We start from the raw sequence: 23,056 nt of genomic DNA, 5'->3' as shown, positions 1-23,056 counted from the left end.
GGTCTTCTTCCACATCGGATAAATTCATTATAGATGATTACTGTAGTTTTGCCTCTAGTTATTTGATTACTTGTATTAACTCTCCAATTGAGTTACATGTTGATTCAATGAAACTAGAGTTTATAAAAGTAATATTTACCTATCTTAAATTAACAGTTTACTCTCCATCTGAGTTGGTCCTGTTTAAATTTATGGGGTTAATATCTTACATCACTCATATATTTTGCATGAATAGTTAAGTTTCCCTAACGAATCTAACTGTTCAATGAGCATGGTTATATGTGTAATGTGTTGTTTTGAATTTAATTATTCTAAATACATAACTTATGATCTATTTAATGTGAATATCTCTCAGATTAACCATGTCTTCATTCAACCCACTTACCTCAATTTTGAACCAAAACAAGTTAGAAGGACCGAATTATGTGAACTGGAAAAGGAACCTTGATATTGTCCTAACTGCTGAAGGTTACAAATTCGTAATCACTGAGGAGTGCCCAGAAAAACCTGAAAATGCTACTGATAATCAGGTTAAGGCCTATGACAAATGGGTTAAGGCTGATGAGATGGCACGATTTTACATTCTTGCCTCTATGGCGAATATTTTGCAACATCAGCATCTGTCTACGGGGTCTGCTTATGATATGCTCGAAAGTCTCTTTGAGACTTTCGGTGAGAAAAATCGTGCAGCTAAGCAGACGGCCATAAAAGCCCTTTTGAACACCAAGATGGCTGAAGGATGATCGCTCACGGACCATGTTCTGAAGATGATGAGTCTTCTAAATGAACCGGAGGTCCTTAGAGCTATGATTGATAAGGAGTCTCAAGTTGAGATGGTCCTGCAGACTCTGCCTGACGGTTTTCAACAATTTCGCTTGAACTATAATATGAACAAAATGGATTTGTCACTAGCGAAATTGTTGAATGAGCTGCAAGCGGCAGAATCCATTATCAAACAACAAGCTCCAGTTGTGGCACTCAATGTTGAGAAAGTTTCAGTTTCTAAGTCGAAAGGCGGTAAGAAAAAGAAGAAGGCTCAAAAGGTTTTGGCACCTGGAGGTGCGGCTAGTGTGAAAAAGCCCAAAGGCAAGTGTTATCATTGCAAGCAACCTGGGCATCACTAGAAGCAATGCCCTGCCTATCTGGCAAAGTTGAATAAGCAAGGTAATTCAAATTTAAATATCATTGAAACTTGTTTAGCGGCTGTTTTTACCATGTTTTGGTGTGTAGATTCAGGAGCCACTAATCATATATGCACTACTTTGCAGGGGTTTCAGGAAACACGGCGACTAAATAAGAATGAAGTTTTTGTATTTCAAGCCAATGGCGAGCCAATACCAGCTTTAGCATTAGGAGATATTAGAGTTTCGTTTAGTAGTGATAGAGTTTTAGTTTTAAAAGATGTTCTCTATGTATCTTCTATTAGAAGGAATTTGATTTCGGTTTCGAAAATAATGAATACTGGTTATAATGTTTATTTTGCTAATAACTATGTTGTTATTAAGTTTAATAAACGTTTTATCTACACTGCTGCTAGAGTACATGACCTTTTTATTCTTGATATATCTCCTCATGTGAGATGACCCAAAGGGTTATCTCGTGTTTTAGAATCCAATTCGGGGTTCCGAGGCCTTCAAAACCTCATACTACTTCTTCTCGATCTGTGTGCACAGTCCGGGCGCATTTCCAAAAAGTCTTTGTGCGAAAAATTTGAGAAAAATAATAATTTTTGCCTTAAAAAGTGATTTTAGTTGACTTCTATCAACATTTTTAGTGAACGGACCCGGACTCGTATTTTGACGGTCCCGGAGGGTCCGTAGTAAAATATGGGACTTGGGCGTATGCCCGGAATCGAATTCCGAGGTCCCTAACCCGAGTAATGAATTTTTGTTAAAAATTGTTAAGCTGAAAATCTAAGGATTTAAAGAAATTGAATAATGTTTGATCATGTTGGTACCGGGCCCGTATGTTGGTTCCGCAGCCCGGTGCAGGTTTAATATAACATTTAAGTCATGTCTGTGAAATTTGGTGAGAAACGGGACTGATTTGACGTGATTCGGACGTCCGGTTGTAAAAATAGGAATTCAAATGTTCTTAAGGATTTCATGTGTTTTGGTGTTAAATCCGTAGTTTTAGATGTTATTTTGGCGATTTGATCGCACGAGCAAGTTTATATGATGTTGTTAAACTTGTGTGAGTATTCGGTATGGAGCCCCGAGGGCTCGGGTGAGTTTCGGACGCGTGTTGGGAGTGAAAACACTCCAGTTTTCTGGTATTTCTGGGCATGTGTTGCACGTCTCGCAAATGCGAGGATTTTTTCGCATTTGCGATGATTGCATTTGCGAGGAAGGCTTCGCAATTGCAAAGAAGCCTGAGCTGGGCAGTCGTCGCATTTGCGACATTTTGTTTGCATTTGCGAGCCCAGCAGAGTCCGCATTTGCGACCCTTTTGGTCGCATTTGCGACTCCTGCAGAGGGAGCCCCGGTCCGCATTTGCGATGGTTTTGCCGCAATTGCGACCTTCGCATTTGCGAACCCGATTTCACAAATGCGACATCTGAGGCCTGTGCACAGCTTTTAAAAACGCAACTTAGGCCATTAATTTCATTTCACTTCTACACTTAAGTGATTTTCAGAGCTTTTGGAAGGGGACTTTCACCTAGCACTTTGAGGTAAGTTATTTCTACTTAATGTGAGTTTACTACTTGGTTTTTGGGTAGATTAACACACAAAGATTAGTGAAAATCATGGGATTAGAGTAAAACCTACGGTTTTAATAAAAACAAGATTTAACCACGAAATTTGTTATGGAATGGAGTAAAAATCAAATATTCTTGATCCTTAGGTTATGGGTAACAACTTTCTTCAAAAAATTCCGGAATCCGGGCACGTGGGCCCGGGGATGAATTTTAGGAACTTTGCATTTAGGGTTGGAAAATTCCTTTAATAGTTAGAATATGAACTCTTGAGCTTGTATTGACTAGTTCTTACCCCGTGTGATTAGTTTTGGATCGTTCGGCTCTGAATTGAGGGTTTTGAGCACATTCTTGAATCGGGATATAGGTTTTGGGATGAGGTAAGTCTCCTTTCTAACCTTGTAAGAGGGAATTAACCCCATAGGTGAATTAAATAAGTCTATGTGACTATCTGTGGGGGGGCTACGTGCGTAGGTGGTGACAAAAGTCCGTACGTAGCAACTATTATGCTAATTGTCCGGGTAGTTTAGGACCTGTATCACGCTATACTTGCAAATGCTTGTGTCTTTGCTTACTATTGAGATCACTAGGACATGCTAGATATTGGTAAACAAATATAGACAGTTATACCCACTTACTTGAGACCTTGTATGAATTATTTGACTGTAAATGAGCAATGCGGGCTTACTTGATAATAAATTACTATTTATGGATCGGGCCGATCGCCTCGGTAGTAAATAGATGCATCTATGGTTCGCGCCACTCGACCCTCTGGCAGTGCACAGTTTAATATTATGTTGGACCGGGCTGTACGACCTCGGCATAACGTGCGCATGTTGTATGTTTGGGATTCTCCCATGAATTACACTGCTTAAATGTTTGAAATGTAAGTGTTACATGACATGACTAAGCTTGACATGTTAATTATGAAAGAATATCTTACTTCTCCATGATCTTGAACTGTTATATAATGTCTGCTATCTATGCTTAGTGTAACACTTAAATATGATTATTGTTGACCTAGTAAGTGTCAAGTCGACCCCTCGTCACTACTTCGTCGAGGTTAGGCAGGATACTTACTAGGTACATATTGTTTATGTACTCATACTACGCTTTTGTACTTAATTGTACAGGATCTGAGGTAGGTGCATCTAGCTATCCAGCCGGCGCACACCCCTGATACTTGATCGAGACTTCACGGTGAGCTGCCCCTTCTGAGCCGTTCAGCAGCATGCCGGAGTCTCTTCTTTTTTTTGTTATATCTGTCTATCCTATCCCAGGCAGTAGGGTAGTTATATTCTTTTGTACATTCTACTAGTTGCCCTAGTACTTTTAACACTGGTTCCTGGCATACACATTAGTAAACTATCATTTTTGGGTTGTATATCTATTATTAGGAATTGTTAATTATCACTTGTTTTAAATTTAAGTCAAGAACATGTTGGGATTGTTTGGTGACATAAATGAGAACTCACTGGTTGATTAGAGTTGGCTTGACTAACAACGGCGTTGGGCGCCATCACGACCTATAATGGAATTTGGATCGTGAGAACATGGTATTAGAGCACTAGGTTCACGTAGGTCTCACAAGTCACGGGCAAACCAAATAGAGTCTTGTGGATCGATACGGAGACGTCTGTACTTATCTTAGAGAGGCTATTGGGTGTTAAGAAACTGCTCTTTATTCATCTCCTATCGTGCAGTTGATGGTATACTAAATTCCCTTCTTCTAATCTCTCACAGATGGTGAGGACGCGTGCGGCAGATGTTCTAGACCCGGGAGGAGCTGCTCCCACCGTTGCTAGGGGCCGAGGCAGAGGCCAGGCGAGGGCACCAGCCTGAGGTAGGGGACGAGGGCATCCCAGAGCTTCCCCAGTTGCACCACCGGCGGATCCTGCGGGGGATCCTATCATTGAGGAGCAGGGCGAGGTGCCCGCAGCTGAGCCTACCCCGGCGGACTTCATGACAGCACCAGGTTTCCAGGAGTTCATGGGCCGTATGTTGCGGTTCATGGATACCATGACTCAGGCTGGTTTATTTCCAGCAGACCCAGCCATATCTCAGGCGGGAGGGGGAGCACAGACCCCTACTACTCAGGCTCCTGGTCATGCAGTTGCAGTGTATAAGACTCCGGGTGCACTCAGCCAGTTGCTCCAGTGGTACCCGAGCCCAGATCGGCTACAGACGGCGATCCGCAGAAGTTATTTGATAGATGGACTAGGCTACACCCACCCATCTTCGGAGGTGAGCGTCATGAGGATGCTCAGGATTTCATTGATAGGTGCAGGGACAGACTGCATAACATGAGGATATTGGAGTCTCATGGGGTTGACTTCACTATATTCCAGTTGGAGGGCAGGGCCCGTAAATGGTGGCAGTCTTATGTTCTTGGCAGGCCAGCGGGTTCTCCTCCCATTACTTGGGGTCAGTTCATACAGCTTTTCCTGGATAGGTATATTCCACCCTTTGAGAGGGAAGAGCTGCGGTATCAGTTTGAGCAGCTTGAGCAAGGTCAGATGTCAGCGACCGACTATGAAGTGAGGTTTTCTGAGATGTCCCGCCATGCACTAATGATACTTCCTACTAACGCAGAGAGGGTGCAAAGGTTTGTTGCAGGGTTGCATTCTAGTATTAGGGCAACCATGTCCCGAGAGGTTGAGATGGGGACTCTTTATCAGCTGGTAGTGGAGATTGCTTGAAGGATTGAGGGCTATCGTCTGAGAGGTAGAGAGCAGATGCAGTAGGACAAGAGGGATCGATTCTCTGGAGAGTTTAGAGGTGCCCGGCTAGAGGCAGAGGTCAGTTTGGGAGGGGTCAGCCAAGCATGCCCCCATATTCAGCACCAGTACCTCCTCGAGGTACTCCAGCGCGCCCCTATTTCAGCGCCATACCAGAGAGTTCGTACCGCCCGCCAGCCATCCAGGGTTCTTCCAGTGGGTATTTAGGTCCCCAGGGTTCTTCTGGCTCCTACTTCAATGTTATGCCAGAGAGTTCATACCGCCCACCGACTATTCAGGCTTCTTCCAGTGGGTCCATAGGCCATCAGGGTCATTTATCAGGGCAGCAGGCCACCGCACCGAGGGGTTGTTTCGAGTGCCTAGGTCACATGAGGAGATACTGCCCCAGACTTCGGGGCAAGGCAGTGCAGCAGCGTCAGCAACCCATGATTACAGCACCGGCTGCGCAGCCGCCCAGAGGCGGAGGACAGACTGGTAGGGGCCGTCCTAGAGGTGGAGGCTAGGCAGGGAGAGGGCAGCCAGCTACTGCTCAGTCAGGTGGAGGCCAGCCAGCCGGCGCTCCAGCCAAGTTATATGCTTTTCCAGCCAGACCAGATGCATTAGCCTCAAATGCCGTTATCACAAGTATTATTTTTGTCTGCGGTAGGGATGCTTCAGTGCTATTTGATCTTGGGTCTACCTATTCATATGTATCATCTCTGTTTGCTCATTTCCTGGATATTCCTCTTGAGTCCTTGGGTACTCCTATTCATATGTCCACTCTTGTGGGTGATTATGTGGTTGTAGATCGGATCTACCGATCCTGTGTGGTCACATTCTGTGGTTTTGAGACTAGAGCAGACCTCCTCCTGCTTGATATGACCAACTTTGAGGTCATCCTGGGCATGGATTGGTTATCCCCATACCATGCCGTCCTAGATTGCCATGCCAAGACTGTTACTTTAGCAATGCCGAAGTTGCCGAGGTTGGAGTGGAAGGGTTCCTCAGTTAGTACATCAAGTCGGGTCATCTCTTTTTTGAAGGCTCGGCACATGATCGAGAAGGGTTGTTTGGCTTATCTAGCCTATGTTCGGGACAACACCGCAAAGTCTCCGACGATTGATTCAGTTCCAGTAGTCCGGAAATTCGCCGATGTGTTTCCTTCTGACCTTTCAGGCATGCCACCGGATCGTGATATCGATTTCCGTATCAATTTGGCTCCAAGTACCCAGCCTATATCTATCCCACCGTACTGTATGGCTCCGAAAGAGTTGAAGGAGTTGAAGGAGCAGTTTGAGGAGTTGTTAGCAAAAGGGTTTGTTAGACCGAGTGTGTCACCTCGGGGTGCACCAGTGTTGTTTGTGAAGATGAAGGATGGAACCATGCGGATGTGCATTGATTACCGCCAGTTGAACAATGTTACCATCAAGAACAAGTACCCGTTGCCGCGCATTGATGGTTTGTTCGACTAGTTGCAGGGTGCTAGGGTGTTCTCTAAGATCAACTTGAGATCAGGGTATCATCAACTGATGACGGGACTCGGATGTCCCGAAGACTGCTTTTCGTACTGGATATGGCCATTATGAGTTTTTGGTGATGTCCTTTGTCTTGACTAATGCCCCAGCGGCGTTTATGGACTTGATGAACAGGGTGTTCGGGCCTTATATTGATTCTTTTGTTATTGTCTTCATTGACGACATTTTGATCTACTCACGTAGCCTGGGGGAGCACAAGCAGCATTTGAGAGTAGTGCTTCAGACACTACGAGAGCAAAAGTTATATGCTAAGTTCTCCAAGTGTGAGTTTTGGCTTGAGTCGGTAGCATTCTTGGGACATGTTGTATCAGGAGAGGGTATTAAGGTGGATCCCAAGAATATTGAGGCAGTTCAGAGTTGGCCACGTCCTACTTCAGTGACTGAGATCAGGAGTTTCCTAGGGTTAGTAGGTTATTATCGCTGCTTCGTGCAGGGCTTCTCATCCATTGCAGCACCTTTGACTAGATTGACCCATAAGGGTGCTCCTTTCTATTGGTCCGATGATTGTGAGACGAGCTTTCAGAAGCTCAAGACAACTTTGACTACAACACCGGTTCTAGTGTTGCCTTTCTGTTTGGGGATGTATACGGTATATTGTGACGCTTCACGTGTTGGCTTGGGATGTGTATTGATGCAGGAGGGAAGAGTTATTTTGTATGCTTCACGTCAGTTGAAAATTCATGAGAAGAATTACCCTGTGCATGACCTAGAGTTAGCAGCGATTGTTCATGTCTTAAGATATGGAGGAATTATTTGTATGGGGTGTCATGTGAGGTTTATACTGATCATCGCAGCTTACAGCATTTGTTTAAGTAGAGGGATCTCAATTTGAGGCAGCGTAGATGGCTTGAGTTACTAAAGGAATATGACATCACCATTCTTTATCATCCGAGCAAGGCAAATGTGGTCGCGGATGCCTTGAGTAGGAAGGCAGAGAGTATAGATAGCTTGGCATTTCAGCGGAGGAGAGGCCACTAGCTTTGGATATTCAGTCCTTGGCTAACAGACTTGTGAGGTTGGACATTTTAGAGCCCAGCCGAGTCCTTGCATGTGTTGTTGCTCAGTCTTCATTATTGGGGCAGATCAAGGCTCGGCAGCTCGATGGTCCGCATTTGGCAGTTCTTAGAGAGACGCTGCTACAGGGTAGTGCCAAGGAGGTTTCTATTGGCGAGGATGGTGTTCTGCAACTCCAGGGTCGCCTATGTGTTCCTAATGTCGATGGCTTGAGGGAGAGGATTCTGGAGGAGGCACACAGTTCACGGTATTCTATTCATCCAGGTGCTACGAAGATGTATCGTGACTTGAGGCAGCATTATTGGTGGCGGCGGATTAAGAAAGACATAGTTGAGTATGTGGCTAGATGCTTGAATTGCCAGTAGGTTAAGTATGAGCACCAGAGGTCAGGTGGCCTACTTCAACAGATGCCTATACTTGAGTGGAAGTGGGAGCGCATTACTATGGACTTCGTAGTTGAGTTACCATAGACATTGCGGAAGTTTGATGCGGTTTGGGTCATTGTCGACAGGTTAACCAAGTCAGCACACTTTATTCCGGTTGTGACTACTTATACTTCAGAGAGGTTGGTTAAGATCTACATTCGGGAGATAGTTCGGTTTCACGGTGTGCCTGTTCCCATCATATCAGATAGAGGCCCTCAGTTCACTTCCCATTTCTGGAGAGCCGTATAGAGTGAGTTGGGGACCCGGATAGAGCTCAGCACAGCATTTCACCCGCAGACCGACGAGCAGTCGGAGCGGACGATTCAGATTCTAGAGGACATGATCAGGGCATGTGTGATTGACTTCGGAGGGCAGTGGGACAGTTCTTGCCTTTGGCCGAGTTTGCTTACAACAACAGTTATCAGTCCAGCATCGAGATGGCTCCATTAGAGGCTTTATACGGTCAGCGGTGTCGTTCTCCTATCGGGTGATTTGAGCCTGGTGAGGCTAAGATGTATGGTACGGATTTGGTGAAAGAGAAGGTAAAGTTGATTCAAGAAAGACTTCTCACAGCTCAGTCCAGACAGAAGAGTTATGCAGATCAGAAGACGCGGGATGTATCAGTCATGGTCGGCGAGAAGGTTCTCTTGAAAGTCTCGTCGATGAAGGGTATTATGACATTCGGAAAGAAGGGCAAGTTGAGCCCAAGGTTTATAGGCCCATTCGAGGTGTTGAGGCGAGTTGGGGAGGTTGCTTATGAGCTTGCTTTACCTCCCAGCCTATCAGGAGTTCATTCAGTTTTTCACGTGTCTATGCTTCGGAGGTATCACGCGACTTGTCCCATGTGTTAGAATTCAGTACTATTCAGCTAGATGAGAGTTTGGGTTATGAGGAGGAGCCAGTTGCCATTGTTGATAGTCAGGATCGCCAGTTAAGGTCCAAGAGGATTTCTGCGGTAAAGGTCCAGTGGATGGGCCAACCAGTCGAGGAGGCGACCTGGGAGTCCGAGGAGGACATGCGGAGCAGATATCCCCATCTTTTCCCTAGCTCAGGTACTTTTCTATGTCCGCTCGAGGACGAACGGTTATTTTAGAGGTGGAGAATGTGATAACCCAAAGGGTCATCTCGTGTTTTAGAACCCAATTCGGGGTTCTGAGGCCTTCAAAACCTCATCCTACTTCTCCTCGATCTGCGTGCGCAGTCCGGGCGCATTTCCGGAAAGCCTTTGAGCGAAAAATTTGAGAAAAATAATAATTTTTGCCTTAAAAGTGATTTTAGTTGACTTCGGTCAACATTTTTAGTGAACAAACCGGACTCGTGTTTTGACGGTCCTGGAGGGTCCGTAGTAAAATATGGGAGTTGGGCGTATGCCCGGAATCGAATTCCAAGGTCCCTAGCCCGAGTAATGAATTTTTATTAAAAATTGTTACACTGAAAATCTAAGGATTTAAAGAAATTGAATAATGTTTGATCATGTTGGTATCGGGCCCGTATGTTAGTTCCGCAGCCCGGTACAGGTTTAATATAACATTTAAGTCATGTCTGTGAAACTAGGTGAGAAACGGGACTGATTTGACGTGATTCGGACGTCCGGTTGTAAAAATAGGAATTTCTAATGTTCTTAAGGATTACATGTGTTTTGGTGTTAAATCCGTAATTTTAGATGTTATTTCGGCGATTTGATCGCACTAGCAAGTTTTTATAGACTTGTGTGAGTATTCGGTATGGAGCCCCGAGGGCTCGGGTGAGTTTCGGACGCGTGTTGGGAGTGAAAACACTCCAGTTTTTTGGTATTTCTGGGCAGGTGTTTCAGGTCTCGAAAATGCGAGGATCTGTTCGCATTAGCGATGATCACATTTGCGAGGAAGGCTTCGCAATTGCGAAGAAGCCTGAGCTAGGCAGTCGTCGCATTTGCGACATTTTGTTCGCATTTGCGAACCCAGCAGAGTCCGCATTTGCGACCCTTTTGGTCGCATTTGCGACTCCTACAGAGGGAGCCCAGGTTCGCATTTGCGATGGTTTTGTCGCAATTGCGACCTTCGCATTTGCGAACCAGATGTCGCAAATGCAACATCTGAGGCCTGTGCACGGCTTTTAAAAACGGGACTTAGGCCATTTATTTCATTTCACTTCTACACTTAGGCGATTTTCAGAGCTTTTGGAAGGGGGCTATCACCTAGCACTTTGAGGTAAGTTATTTCTACTTAATGTGAGTTTAATACTTGATTTTTGGGTAGATTAACACACAAAGATTAGTGAAAATCATGGGATTAGAGTAAAACCTAGGGTTTTAATAAAAAGAAGATTTAACCACGAAATTTGTTATGAAATGGAGTAAAAATCATATATTCTTGATCCTTAGGTTATCAGTAACAACTTTCTTCGAAAATTTCCGGAATCCGGGCACGTGTGCCCAGGGATGAATTTTAGGAACGTTGAATTTAGGGTTGGAAAATTTCTTTAATAGTTAGAATATGAACTCTTGAGCTTGTATTGACTAGTTCTTACCCCGTGTGATTAGTTTTGGATCGTTCGGCTCCGAATTGAGGGTTTTAAGCACATTCTTGAATCGGGATATAAGCTTTGGGACGAGATAAGTCTCCTTTTTAGCCTTGTAAGAGGGAATTAACCCCATAGGTGAATTAAATAAGTGTATGTGACTATCTGTGGAGGGCAACGTGCGTACGTGGTGACGAGAGTCCGTACGTAGCAACTCTTATGCTAATTGTCCGGGTAGTTTAGGACCCGTAACATGCTATACTTGCAAATGCTTGTGTCTTTGCTTACTACTGAGATCACTAGGGCATGCTAGATATTGGTAAACAAATATAGATGGTTATACCCACTTACTTGAGACCTTGTATGAATTATTTGACTGTAAATGAGCAATGCGTGCTTACTTGATAATAAATTGCTATTTGTGGATCGGGCCGATCGCCTCGATAGTAAATAGATGCATCTATGGTTCGCGCCATTCAACCCTCTGGCAGTGCACAGTTTAATATTATGTTGGACCGGGCCGTACGACCTCGGCATAACGTGCGCATGTTGTATGTTTGGGATTCTCCCATGAATTACACTGCTTAAATGTTTGAAATGTAAGTGTTACATGATATGACTAAGATTGACATGTTAATTATGAAAGAATATCTTACTTCTCCTTGATCTTGAACTGTTATTATTATGCCTGCTATCTATGCTTAGTGTAACACTTAAATATGATTATTGTTGACCCTAGTAAGTGTCAAGTCGACCCCTCGTCACTACTTCTTCGAGGTTAGGTGGGATACTTACTAGGTACATATTGTTTATGTACTCATACTACGCTTTTGTACTTAATTGTACAGTATCTGAGGCATGCACATCTAGCTATCCAGCCAGCGCGCACCCCTGATACTTGATCGAAACTTCACGGTGAGCTGCCCCTTCTGAGCCGTTCAGCAGCATGCCGGAGTCTCTTCTTTTTTTGTTATATCTGTCTATCTTATCCCAGGCAGTAGGGTAGTTATACTCTTTTATACATTCTACTAGTTGTCGTAGTACTTGTGACACTGGTTCCTGGCACACACATTGGTAGACTATCATTTTTGGGTTGTATATCTATTATTATGAATTGTTAATTATCACTTGTTTTAAATTTATGTCAAGAACATGTTGGGATTGTTTGGTAAAATAAATGAGAACTCACTAGTTGATTAGGGTTGGCTTGCCTAACAATGACGTTGGGCGCCATCACGACCTATAATGGAATTTGGGCCGTGACATCATGTGCTACAACAACCAAAAGAATTAAATAACATTAATCTGCCACATAAAAGAAACGTATTTCTCGATTGAGTCAAACTTATTTGTGGCACTTACGTCTAGGTCATATAAATCTAAATAGAATTTCAAGATTGGTCTCAGATGGACCTTTGAGTTCATTGAAAGTGGAGTCACTACAAACATGTGAATCCTGTTTAGAAGGTAAAATGACCAAGAGACATTTTTCCTCAAAAGGAAATAGAGCCAGCGATAAGCTAGAATTAATTCACTCTTATTTGTGTGGCCCTATGAATATACAAGCAAGAGGTGGTTTTGAGTATTTTGTGACTTTCACAGATGATTACTCAAAATATGGATACATTTATTTTTTGCGACGTAAGTCTGAATGCTTTGAGAAACTCAAAGAATTTAAGACGGAAACGGAGAAACGACATGATAAATATATCAAAACATTGCGATCTGATCGTGGTGGTGAATACCTTTCTGCAAAATTTATTAAATACTTATCAGACAGTGGAATTACATCTCAATTATCTGCCCCAGGAACACCACAACAAAATGGTGTGGCAGAAAGAAGAAATAGGACCCTTATGGAAATGGTTAGATCAATGTTAAGTTATTCCGATTTGCCTTCTTCCTTTTGGGGATATGCTTTAGAAACAACAAATTACATTCTAAATTTGGTTCCTTCAAAGTCAGTACCTTCAACTCCAGTAGAATTGTGGACTGGGCGTAAGCCAAGTTTATGGCACATTTGGGTTTGGGGTTGTCCAGCACATTTGTTGAAAGGGAAAGCGGATAAATTGGAATCAAGGACAGAAATATGCATTTTTATTGGATATCCAAAAGGAACTAAACGTGGTTTCTTTATTGTCCCAAAGAAAAGAGGTAATTGTTACGACAAATGCCAGACTTTTAGAAGAGGACTATTTAATAAACCATATTCCTAGAGTAAACTAGTTTTACTGGAATTAGTAATGGAGTACTAAGACTCTCTCTAGAACGTATCCCGGAAGCCAGTATTGACATACCACTGCATTATCGTAGTGGGAGAAATGTCAATAGGCAGCAGATTGCACAAGAGCAATTGCCTGACATTTCACTACCCCAAAGTAGTNCAACGGATGGTTCGGAAGGGTTGTTTGTCGTACTTGGCTTTCGTTAGAGATGTTGGAGCTGAGACTCCTAGTCTTGATTCGGTTCCCGTTGTGAGGGATTTCCCTGATGTGTTTCCAGCGGACTTGCCGGGCATGCCGCCGGACAGGGACATTGAATTCGGTATTGATCTGGTGTCGGACACTCAGCTCATCTCTATCCCTCCTTATCGTATGGCACCAGCGGAGTTAAAAGAGTTGAAGGAACAGCTTCAGGAACTCCTAGATAAGGGGTTCATTCGCCCGAGTGTGTCACCTTGGGGTGCACCAGTGTTATTTGTAAAGAAGAAGGATGGCACAATGAGAATGTGCATTGATTACAGACAGCTGAACAAGGTGACAGTGAAGAACAAGTACCCACTACCCCGTATTGAGGATTTGTTTGATCAGCTTCAGGGAGCAAGGGTATTCTCTAAGGTTGACCTTCGATCGGGCTATCACCAGCTGAAGATTAGGGATTCAGACATTATGAAAACGGCTTTCAGGACGAGATATGGGCACTACGAATTTCTAGTGATGTCCTTCGGGCTGACTAATGCCCCAGCCGCATTCATGCACTTGATGAATAGTGTATTTCGCCGTATCTGGATTCTTTTGTGATCGTGTTTATTGATGATATTCTGGTGTACTCGCGTAGCCAGGAGGAGCACGCGCAGCACCTGAGGGTGGTATTACAGAGATTGAGAGAGGAGAAGCTTTATGCGAAGTTCTCTAAGTGTGAGTTCTGGCTTAGTACTGTGACTTTTCTGGGACACGTGGTGTCCAGCGATGGTATTTAGGTTGACCCAAAGAAGATCGAGGGGGTGCAGAGTTGGCCCAAACCGTCCTCAGCTACTGAGATCCGGAGTTTCCTCGGTTTGGCAGGTTATTACCGCAGGTTCGTTCAGGGCTTTTCATCTATTGCTTCGCCTTTGACGAAGTTGACTCAGAAGAATGCTCCATTTGTGTGGTCGGATGAATGCGAGGAGAGCTTCCAGAAGCTCAAGTCGGCCTTGACCACAGCTCCGGTACTAGTATTGCCATCAGCTTCAGGTTCTTACACGGTGTATTGTGATGCTTCGAGAGTTGGGATCGGTTGTGTATTAATGCAGGAGGGTAGAGTTATTGCGTATGCTTCTCGTCAGTTAAAGCCCCATGAAAAGAACTACCCTGTTCATGACTTAGAGTTGGCTGCTATCGTTCATGCCTTGAAGATTTGGAGGCATTATCTATATGGTGTATCTTGTGAGGTATATACGGACTATCGCAGTCTTCAGCACTTGCTTAAGCAGAAGGATATTAATTTGAGGCAGCGGAGATGGCTTGAGTTACTCAAGGATTATGATATTACCATCCTGTATCATCCCGGGAAGGCCAATGTAGTGGCCGATACTTTAAGCCGGAAGTCCATTAGTATGGGCAGTTTGGCGTATATTCCAGTTGGGGAGAGGCCCCTTGCACTTGATGTTCAGGCTTTGGCCAATCAGATGGTGAGGTTAGATATTTCCGAGCCCAGTCGGGTGTTGGCTTGTATGGTTTCCCGATCTTCTTTATACGATCGCATTGGAGAGCGCCAGTATGATGACCCGCATTTGCTTGTCCTGAAGAACAGGGTCCAGCATGATGATGCCAGAGATGTGACCATTGGAGATGATGGTGTGTTGCGGATGCAGGGCCGGATATGCGTGCCCAATGTGGATGGGCTCCGGGAGTTGATATTAGAGGAGGCCCACAGCTCGCGGTATTCGATTCATCCGGGTGCCGCGAAGATGTACCAGGATTTGAAACAGCATTACTGGTGGAGAAGGATGAAAAAGGATATAGTGAATTATGTGGCTCGATGTCTCAACTGTCAGCAGGTCAAATCTGAACACCAGAGACCCGGCGGTGTACTCCAGCGGATGGATATTCCGGAGTGGAAATGGGAGAATATTACTATGCATTTTGTGAGTGGTCTTCCCCGTACCTCGAAGAAGTTTGATTCGATTTGGGTGATTGTGGATAGGCTGACCAAGTCCGCACACTTCATTCCTGTATGCACTACTAATTCTTCGGAGCGGTTAGTAGAGATTTTCATCCGAGAGATTGTGCGGTTGCATGGGGTCCCAGTTTCTATTATATCAGATAGAGGTACCCAGTTTACTTCTCAGTTCTGGAGAACATTTCAGTGAGAGTTGGGTTCACAGGTAGAGTTGAGCATGGCATTTCATCCTTAGACGGACGGACAGTCCTAGCGTACTATCCAGATATTGGAGGACATGTTGCGTGCCTGTGTTATTGATTTTGGAGGTTCTTGGGCTGAATTTTTGCCACTTGCAGAGTTTGCTTATAACAACAACTATCAATCCAGCATTCAGATGGAGCCGTATGAAGCCTTATATGGGAGACGGTGTAGATCTCCGGTTGGTTGGTTTGAGCCCGGCGATGCTAGATTATTGGGGACAGAGTTAGTGTAGGATGCCTTAGAGAAGGTAAAAGTGATCCAGGAGAGACTTCGTACAGCTCAGTCGCGTCAGAAGAGCTATGCGGACCGGAAGGTTCGAGACCTATCTTATGCAGTGGGCAAGAAGGTCTTGTTGAAGGTTTCCCCTATGAAAGGCGTTATGAGGTTTGGAAAGAAAGGGAAGCTGAGTCCAAGGTTCATTGGACCTTTTGAGATACTTAGGAGGATTGGGGAGGTGGCCTATATGCTTGCTTTGCCACCTAGCCTGTCGGGAGTTCATCCGGTGTTCCATGTTTCTATGCTCCAGAAGTATGTTGGGGATCTATCTCATGTATTAGACTACAGCACGATCCAGTTGGATGAGGACTTGACCTACGATGTGGAGCCGGTGGCTATTTTGGGTCGTCAGGTTCGAAAGTTGAGATCTAAGGACATAGCTTCGGTGAAGATACAGTGGAGAGGTCGGCCTGTGGAGGAAGCCACTTGGGAGACCGATCAGGAGATGCGGAGCAGATATCCTCACTTGTTTGAGACTCCAGGTATGTTTCTTGACCCGCTCGAGGACGAGCGTTTGTTTAAGTTAGGGAGGATGTAACGACCCGACCCGTCGTTACGGGAGTTACCGCCCCGTTTTCCCCGTTTTATGCTTCTATATGATTCATTATATGTGTTTGGAAAATTTGAAGTAATTCGGATAGAGTTCGGTTGGAAATGAGACAATAAGTCTCTTTATGAGAAGGTTAGTTTGGAAAAGTCAACCGAATGTTGACTTGTGAGTTAGAAGGCTCGGAATGGATTTCCGATGATTCGACTAGTTTCGGGGGATGATTTGTGACTTAGGAGCGCAATCTGAATTGAATTTGGAGGTCCGGTGTAGAATTAGGCTTGAATTGGCTAAGGTTGGATTTTGGCGAATTCCGGATGGTAGGTGAGATTTTGATTCGAGGGTCAGAATGGAATTCCGAGAGTTGCAGTAGCTCCGTTAGGTGATTTTGAATATGCGTGCAAAGTTTCAGATCATTCGGAGGTGTTTAGGTCGGGTTTTAGATCAAATGCAAGTTTCGGAAGTTTTAGTTTAACTTAGGCTTGAATCCGTGGTAATTCNTCCCTTATACTTCTGCTGTAGGGAGTCTCATGTATGCTATGCTATGTACTAGACCTGATATCTGCTTTGTTGTTGGCATGGTTAGTAGATTTCAGTCTAACCTTGGACGAGAACATTGGACTGCCGTCAAGCATATAATCAAGTACTTGAAAAGGACTAGGGATTATATGTTGGTGTATCACTCAAGTGATCTTGCGCCCGTTGGCTATACTGATTCAGATTTCCAGTCAGATAGAGACTCTAGAAAATCTACCTCAGGATATGTTTTTACCTTAGGAGGTGGAGCCATAAGCTGGAGGAGCATCAAGCAATCATGTGTTGATGATTCCACGATCGAAGTCGAATATCTGGCTGCTTCTGAGGCGGCTAAAGAGGCTGTTTGGATTAGGAACTTTCTAGAAGAGCTTAATGTGGTTCCTTCGGTTCAAGCACCGATTGTACTTTATTGTGACAATAGTGGTGCAGTTGCAAACTCGAAGGAACCAAGAAGCCATAAAAGGAGTAAACATATTGAGCATAAATATCACTTAATTCGGGACATAACTAGGAGAGGTGATGCAAGAGTGTTGAAGATTGCGTCAGAGGACAATTTGGCATACCCGTTTACAAAGAGCTTGACACAGAAGATTTTTGACAAACATGTAGAAGGAATGGGTATTAGAGTAGTAGACGCATGGTTATGAGTCTAAGTGGGAGATTGTTGGGATATACTATTAACCATGCGGTTTAGACATAGTATTGTCTTTTATTCTTTATGAAATAATTATTTATTTAATTTATTCAATTCAATAAAGTACTATTTTAAATAGATCATTTGTTACATATGTGTCCTTTTAGTTATGTAGTAGGCAATTTAGTGTATGGAGTCTTAGCTCATGCACAGAAGATTAAATTGTCAGTTCTCATAATTAATAAACTATGTTCACAATCAAAGATATTATTGGACAAAATATCTTGATGATTGTAGCACAAGATTATAGCTGTAACGACCCGACCCGTTGTTACGGGAGTTACCGCCCCGTTTTCCCCGTTTTATGCTTCTATATGATTCATTATATGTGTTTGGAAAATTTGAAGTAATTCGGATAGAGTTCGGTTGGAAATGAGACAATAAGTCTCTTTATGAGAAGGTTAGTTTGGAAAAGTCAACCGAATGTTGACTTAAGAGTTAGAAGGCTCGGAATGGATTTTTGATGATTCGACTAGTTTCGGGGGATGATTTGTGACTTAGGAGCGCAATCGGAATTGAATTTGGAGGTCCGGTGTAGAATTAGGCTTGAATTGACTAAGGTTGGATTTTGGCGAATTCCGGATGGTAGGTGAGATTTTGATTCGAGGGTCAGAATGGAATTCCGAGAGTTGCAGTAGCTCCGTTAGGTGATTTTGAATATGCGTGCAAAGTTTCAGATCATTCGGAGGTGTTTAGGTCGGGTTTTAGATCAAATGCAAGTTTCGGAAGTTTTAGTTTAACTTAGGCTTGAATCCGTGGTAATTCAATGATTTTGGTGTTTATGATAGTGTTTTTATGTTACGAGCAAGTTTGAATGAAGTAATAGAACATATCTGTGCATTTGGTTGAGGTCCCGAGGGCCTCGGGGTGAATTCGGGTGGTTAAACGAGAGTTTTGAGGTGTAATTGCAGGTCAGATGTTCTGTCATCTGGTGTTTCCGCTGAAGCGGGTACGTGGTCGCAGAAGCGGTCGTGGCCGGCTAGGGAAATTTCCGCAGATGCGGAAGGTGGCTCGCACCAGCGGGTCCGCATAAGAGGACAAGGTGCCGCAGAAGCAGTTTCGAAGGAACCGCAGAAGCGGACTTCGCGTCGCATAAGCGAAGTCCGGGCTTCTAAGTGAAAACCGCTTAAGCGGAAATGTGGCCGCAGAAGCGGTCCCGCATAAGCGAAAGCGGGACCGCAGAAGCGAAAATCGCTGGGTGACGGAAGAGTTTTAAAATAATATTTCATCCGCGACCCTTTCATATTTTTCCTCCATTGTTGACGTTCTTAAGAGCTTTGAACAAGGAAATTCGAGGGTTTTGACTGAGAATCACTTGGAGGTAAGTTCCTTGGCCTAAATATTCGAATTTATGGTAGAAACTACATGTAAATTGTAGAAAATTCATCAAAAAATGGGTCAAGCTAGGGCTTGGAAAGCTGTGATGTAAAAATAGAATTTGGAGGGTCAAACGAGCTCCGATTTTGGTAAAATTTATATGCACGGACTCGTGGCGAGACGAGGAATCCGTTGGTATGATTTTCGGAGTTTTTTGAGAAGTGGGTCCGGGGCTCGGGTTTTACCAACTTCGTGAATTTTAGTACTTTTCGAGTATTTTTGATTGGGTTATGTTTCTTTAACCCATATTTATGTATTCCTTGTGATTTTGACTAGATTCGACGCGCGAGGAGGTCGATACGAAAGTAAAAGGCATTGCGGACCATTCTACGGCCGGTTAGAGGTGAGTAGTTGGTGTATATGATGGCCTGAGGGTTTGAAACCCCGGCTTATCACATTGTGACGCTATTGTTAGGGCGTGACTCGCACCCCATGGCAGGTGCGGGATTGGTTATGACTGGGGATTGAGACTTAGTCCATCCCGAACAAGAATATTTCTATATTGGCGACTGATACGCAACCTGTATTGAATATATCTAGGCTTATTGCCGTGTTTGGGGCCTTGTGCCGATCTGTAGCATCCTTAGAGGATGATTGCCATTGTGATAGCATGCTTTGTATAATCCTTGATCCCAGTCCTGTGTTTAATCACTGTTATGAAATGCTAAGTCACTTTTCCTGAAGTTAAACATCTAAAGTATATTCTCCTTAATAAAAATTGGAAATTGGGAAATTAATTGAATCTGTTACGTGACTCATATGCATATTATGGACTGAGTATGGATCGGGCTGAACGACGCAGCGAATGATATGATTATATTGCGCTTGGGCTGAAGGAGCCCCTCCGGAGTCTGTACACACCCCAGTGAGCGCCGTCGACGTTAAATGGATCGGGCTACGCGTCGTAGCGGTCATGTGCATTGCATTGCATCCTTACATTATACTTGACCGATATATTTGAAGTTGTATTGCTGTTAGTTCGTAGTTAGGTGTTGGACTNGATCTAGGCATTGCGGACCATTCTATGGCCGGTTTGAGGTTCACGGTTAATTTGGGAACGATTGTGGTCTGGCTTGCCTAGCAATATTGTTGGGCGCCATCACGACCGGGTTTGGGGTCGTGACTATAGCATAATTTGTCTTGATTATGGGAGTGGTTTTACTCCGACTTCTTGTGCTAGTATACTTAGTGTATATTGAACGGACCAAGTATAGAAAGATGTTTTTGTACTGAACATACACATATATATATATATATATATATATATATATATATATATATATATATATATATATATGAGCTTATACTCCTAATCTTGATATAATTATTATGACAATGTAATTTGTTTATTGTTTTGATTTATCAAAAGGTACGACTCTATTCAGAGTTAGTGTATGCCTAATAGATTGGACAATAACGAATAACATTTGTGAAATAGTAATTAGTTGATAGATTTCATGACTCGGTTTTGAGTTTGATGATACCCCTTTATGTAAGCTTGTATTTTCATGTGAAAACCCGGCCGGTGGATTTTGTATCCGTCACATTAAATAGTTTAAGCGGAATTGTAAAGGATTTAATTAGTTGTTTAAATTAAATTTTCAGTAATTTAATTTAATTAACTGGTATTTGAGATCTTAACATGGGGAATTAAAATAAGTGTTATTGAATTTTTGAAATTCATATTGAGGAGTTCAATTGCAGTTTTTTAGTGGAATGAATTGCAATTAATTATAGTAAGAGTTAATTCATGCTAATTTTGAATTAATGCTATAATTGGTAGCCTCTTATTATTTTTGTGGTCCCTAATATATCTAGTAAAAACCTGGGCAAGACTTGGGTAAAAAGTGACTTGGGAGAAAAGTCATCTAGTAAAGTTGGAGTAGGATTCTACTTGTGAAAGCAGAATCCTACACGTTTTTGGAGCATATTTTCGGCCAAAAATCAATCTATTAAAGGAAGACTAATTTCATCCAATAACTCACTTTTTAGAGTTGTATTGTTCTTGCCCACCCAAAAGCAAAATCGTCCAAGGTTTTACTAGGCATATAGCAGAAGACTGCAGCCCTGAATTTTTGCTTTGTGGAAGATTTGTGCAACGTTTTCAAGAGGTTAGTGCTTCTAATCTAGTAATTATAACATTGTCTAGTTTACATGTATTTGATGCCTGGTTTGTATGCTTGCTTTCGCTGCGCATGTTCTAACATATATGCCCGGGAGCTCTCAGTTGATATTCGTAAAACTCTTAGTTGCGTATCTCACTAATGGCTTTGCTTGAGTATCTCTCCTGTTGAGAATCCATGAGTAATTGGAACTGACAACAGAAAACTTTCATAAGAATATAGAGACAGCAACAATTCTTTTTGAACTGGAATCCTATGAAGTTGCACTCACTCAAAACGGAATTAAATTAGAAGAATGCTAGAGACAGATGAAAAGTTAAATGATATTTGGTTTTAAAGTCCATATAAGGTAAAATTTTATTTGCTATTAAAATTCAAAAAATTTGGAATATTTTCCATAGTTTAAATAAAAAATTTAATAATCAAAATTTTAGTCGATTTCAAGGAAAGTCCTAAATATTACGAAAATAATTAAATGAATATTTAGTCCGGTGTGAACTCTATTTTAAAGGGGCAAAAAAGACGAACGACATTTCGCTAAGGGCCTTCGTGATTTTAATATGATATAGATAAAGAAACAATAAAATATAATTAATGAAAGAAATTTTATGTATAATAATATAATAATCATCTAAATGCCGAAAAGTATTATTACATTAGCATAATACATGAATTTAAAATAAAAAGACATCACCAAAACTTACACAAATGATCAATTTTGTCATGTTAGTTAAATAATTATGTATTATAGTGTAAAAGTATTAATGTGATGATATCTTAACGAACACTTCTTTTTGGATAATATTTTTTTTGTGCTCCTAATGCTTTGGTTGCTCTGACTTAACCAGAACTCTTTTTGTCGATCTTGATATCCCTCTTGAAAGTGCAACATACAGTTGTCCGTGCAAGAAAATATATTGCGGTAGATATGTCCAATAATTAGGATGTTTGTTCTTGTGCTTTATTTATTATATTTGCAAAACAAAACATACTAAAAATTATTTTCACACAAATTTAAAAGGATATTCCTTAGTTTCGAAAGATGAAAGTTGAATTCGGAGGGAAGAATATACTTAGAATCACATTGACCAGTATCATAATTTTTGCATGTATGACGTGATTGCCAAAACTTCTATATATCATCTATGTGCTATTATATAAGCCATTCGGCGTATCTAAGTTTTTCAGTAGCATGACGGGCATATTTTTCTTCAAAATCAACCTAAATACAAAGGAAGATTAATTTCAACTTAGTCTATTATATATGTGGTGACACTAACATACGTAAGAAATAATAAACTTGACAACAAACGTGTGTGGTAGAAGGTCATTTGGTATTAAAGTATTTAAATATTCTTCTTGGTAGCATTATTGTATCTATCACGACCCAACTTCACTACAGGTCGTGATGGCGCCCAACACCATTGTCAAGCAAGCCAACACGGAAATATTAGTGAGTTCTCGTTTTACTTTACTAAAACACTTGCAGCAATTTCTTAATTTGAATTTAAAACAAGTGGTAATTAGCAACGTATAGTAATAGTTATACAACCCAAAAGAATAGTCTACCAATGTGTGTGCCAAGACCTTGTGTCACAAGTATATGGGCATCTAGTAGAATATACAAAAGAATAAATCTATCCTACTGTCTGAAATAGAATAGACAGCCAAAAGCAAAGAGAGACTCCATCATGCTGCTGAACGGCATAGGAAGAGAGTAGCTCACTGTGGAATCTCGGTGTACGATCAAGAATGCGCACCAGACTGGTAGCCAGATGTACCTGCCTCAGATCTTGTACAATTAAGTACAGAAGCGTAGTATGAGTACATAAACAACATGTACCCAGCAAGTATCCAGTCTAACCTCGAAGAAGTAGTGACGAGGGGTCGACTTGACACTTACTAAGGTCAATACCAATAATGATTTATAATTTCACTAAACATGGATATCATGGACATAATAATAATGCTCAGAGTTTACAGAGATCAGTATA

At 42.4% G+C, this 23,056-nt stretch overlaps 1 protein-coding gene across 1 annotated transcript; it reads left to right on the top strand.

Moving 5' to 3' along the window:
- The first annotated feature begins 362 nt into the window (after positions 1-362).
- Positions 363-743, top strand: LOC109215950. Its single transcript, XM_019380074.1, has one exon. It carries the CDS (start codon positions 363-365, stop codon positions 741-743), a length of 381 nt encoding a protein of 126 aa, XP_019235619.1.
- The last annotated feature ends 22,313 nt before the right edge of the window (positions 744-23,056 follow it).

The sequence above is a fragment of the Nicotiana attenuata genome, unplaced genomic scaffold, assembly GCF_001879085.1.
Source record: "Nicotiana attenuata strain UT unplaced genomic scaffold, NIATTr2, whole genome shotgun sequence".
Lineage (NCBI taxonomy): Eukaryota > Viridiplantae > Streptophyta > Magnoliopsida > Solanales > Solanaceae > Nicotiana > Nicotiana attenuata.
This window is presented reverse-complemented; position numbering and strand designations above follow the sequence as displayed.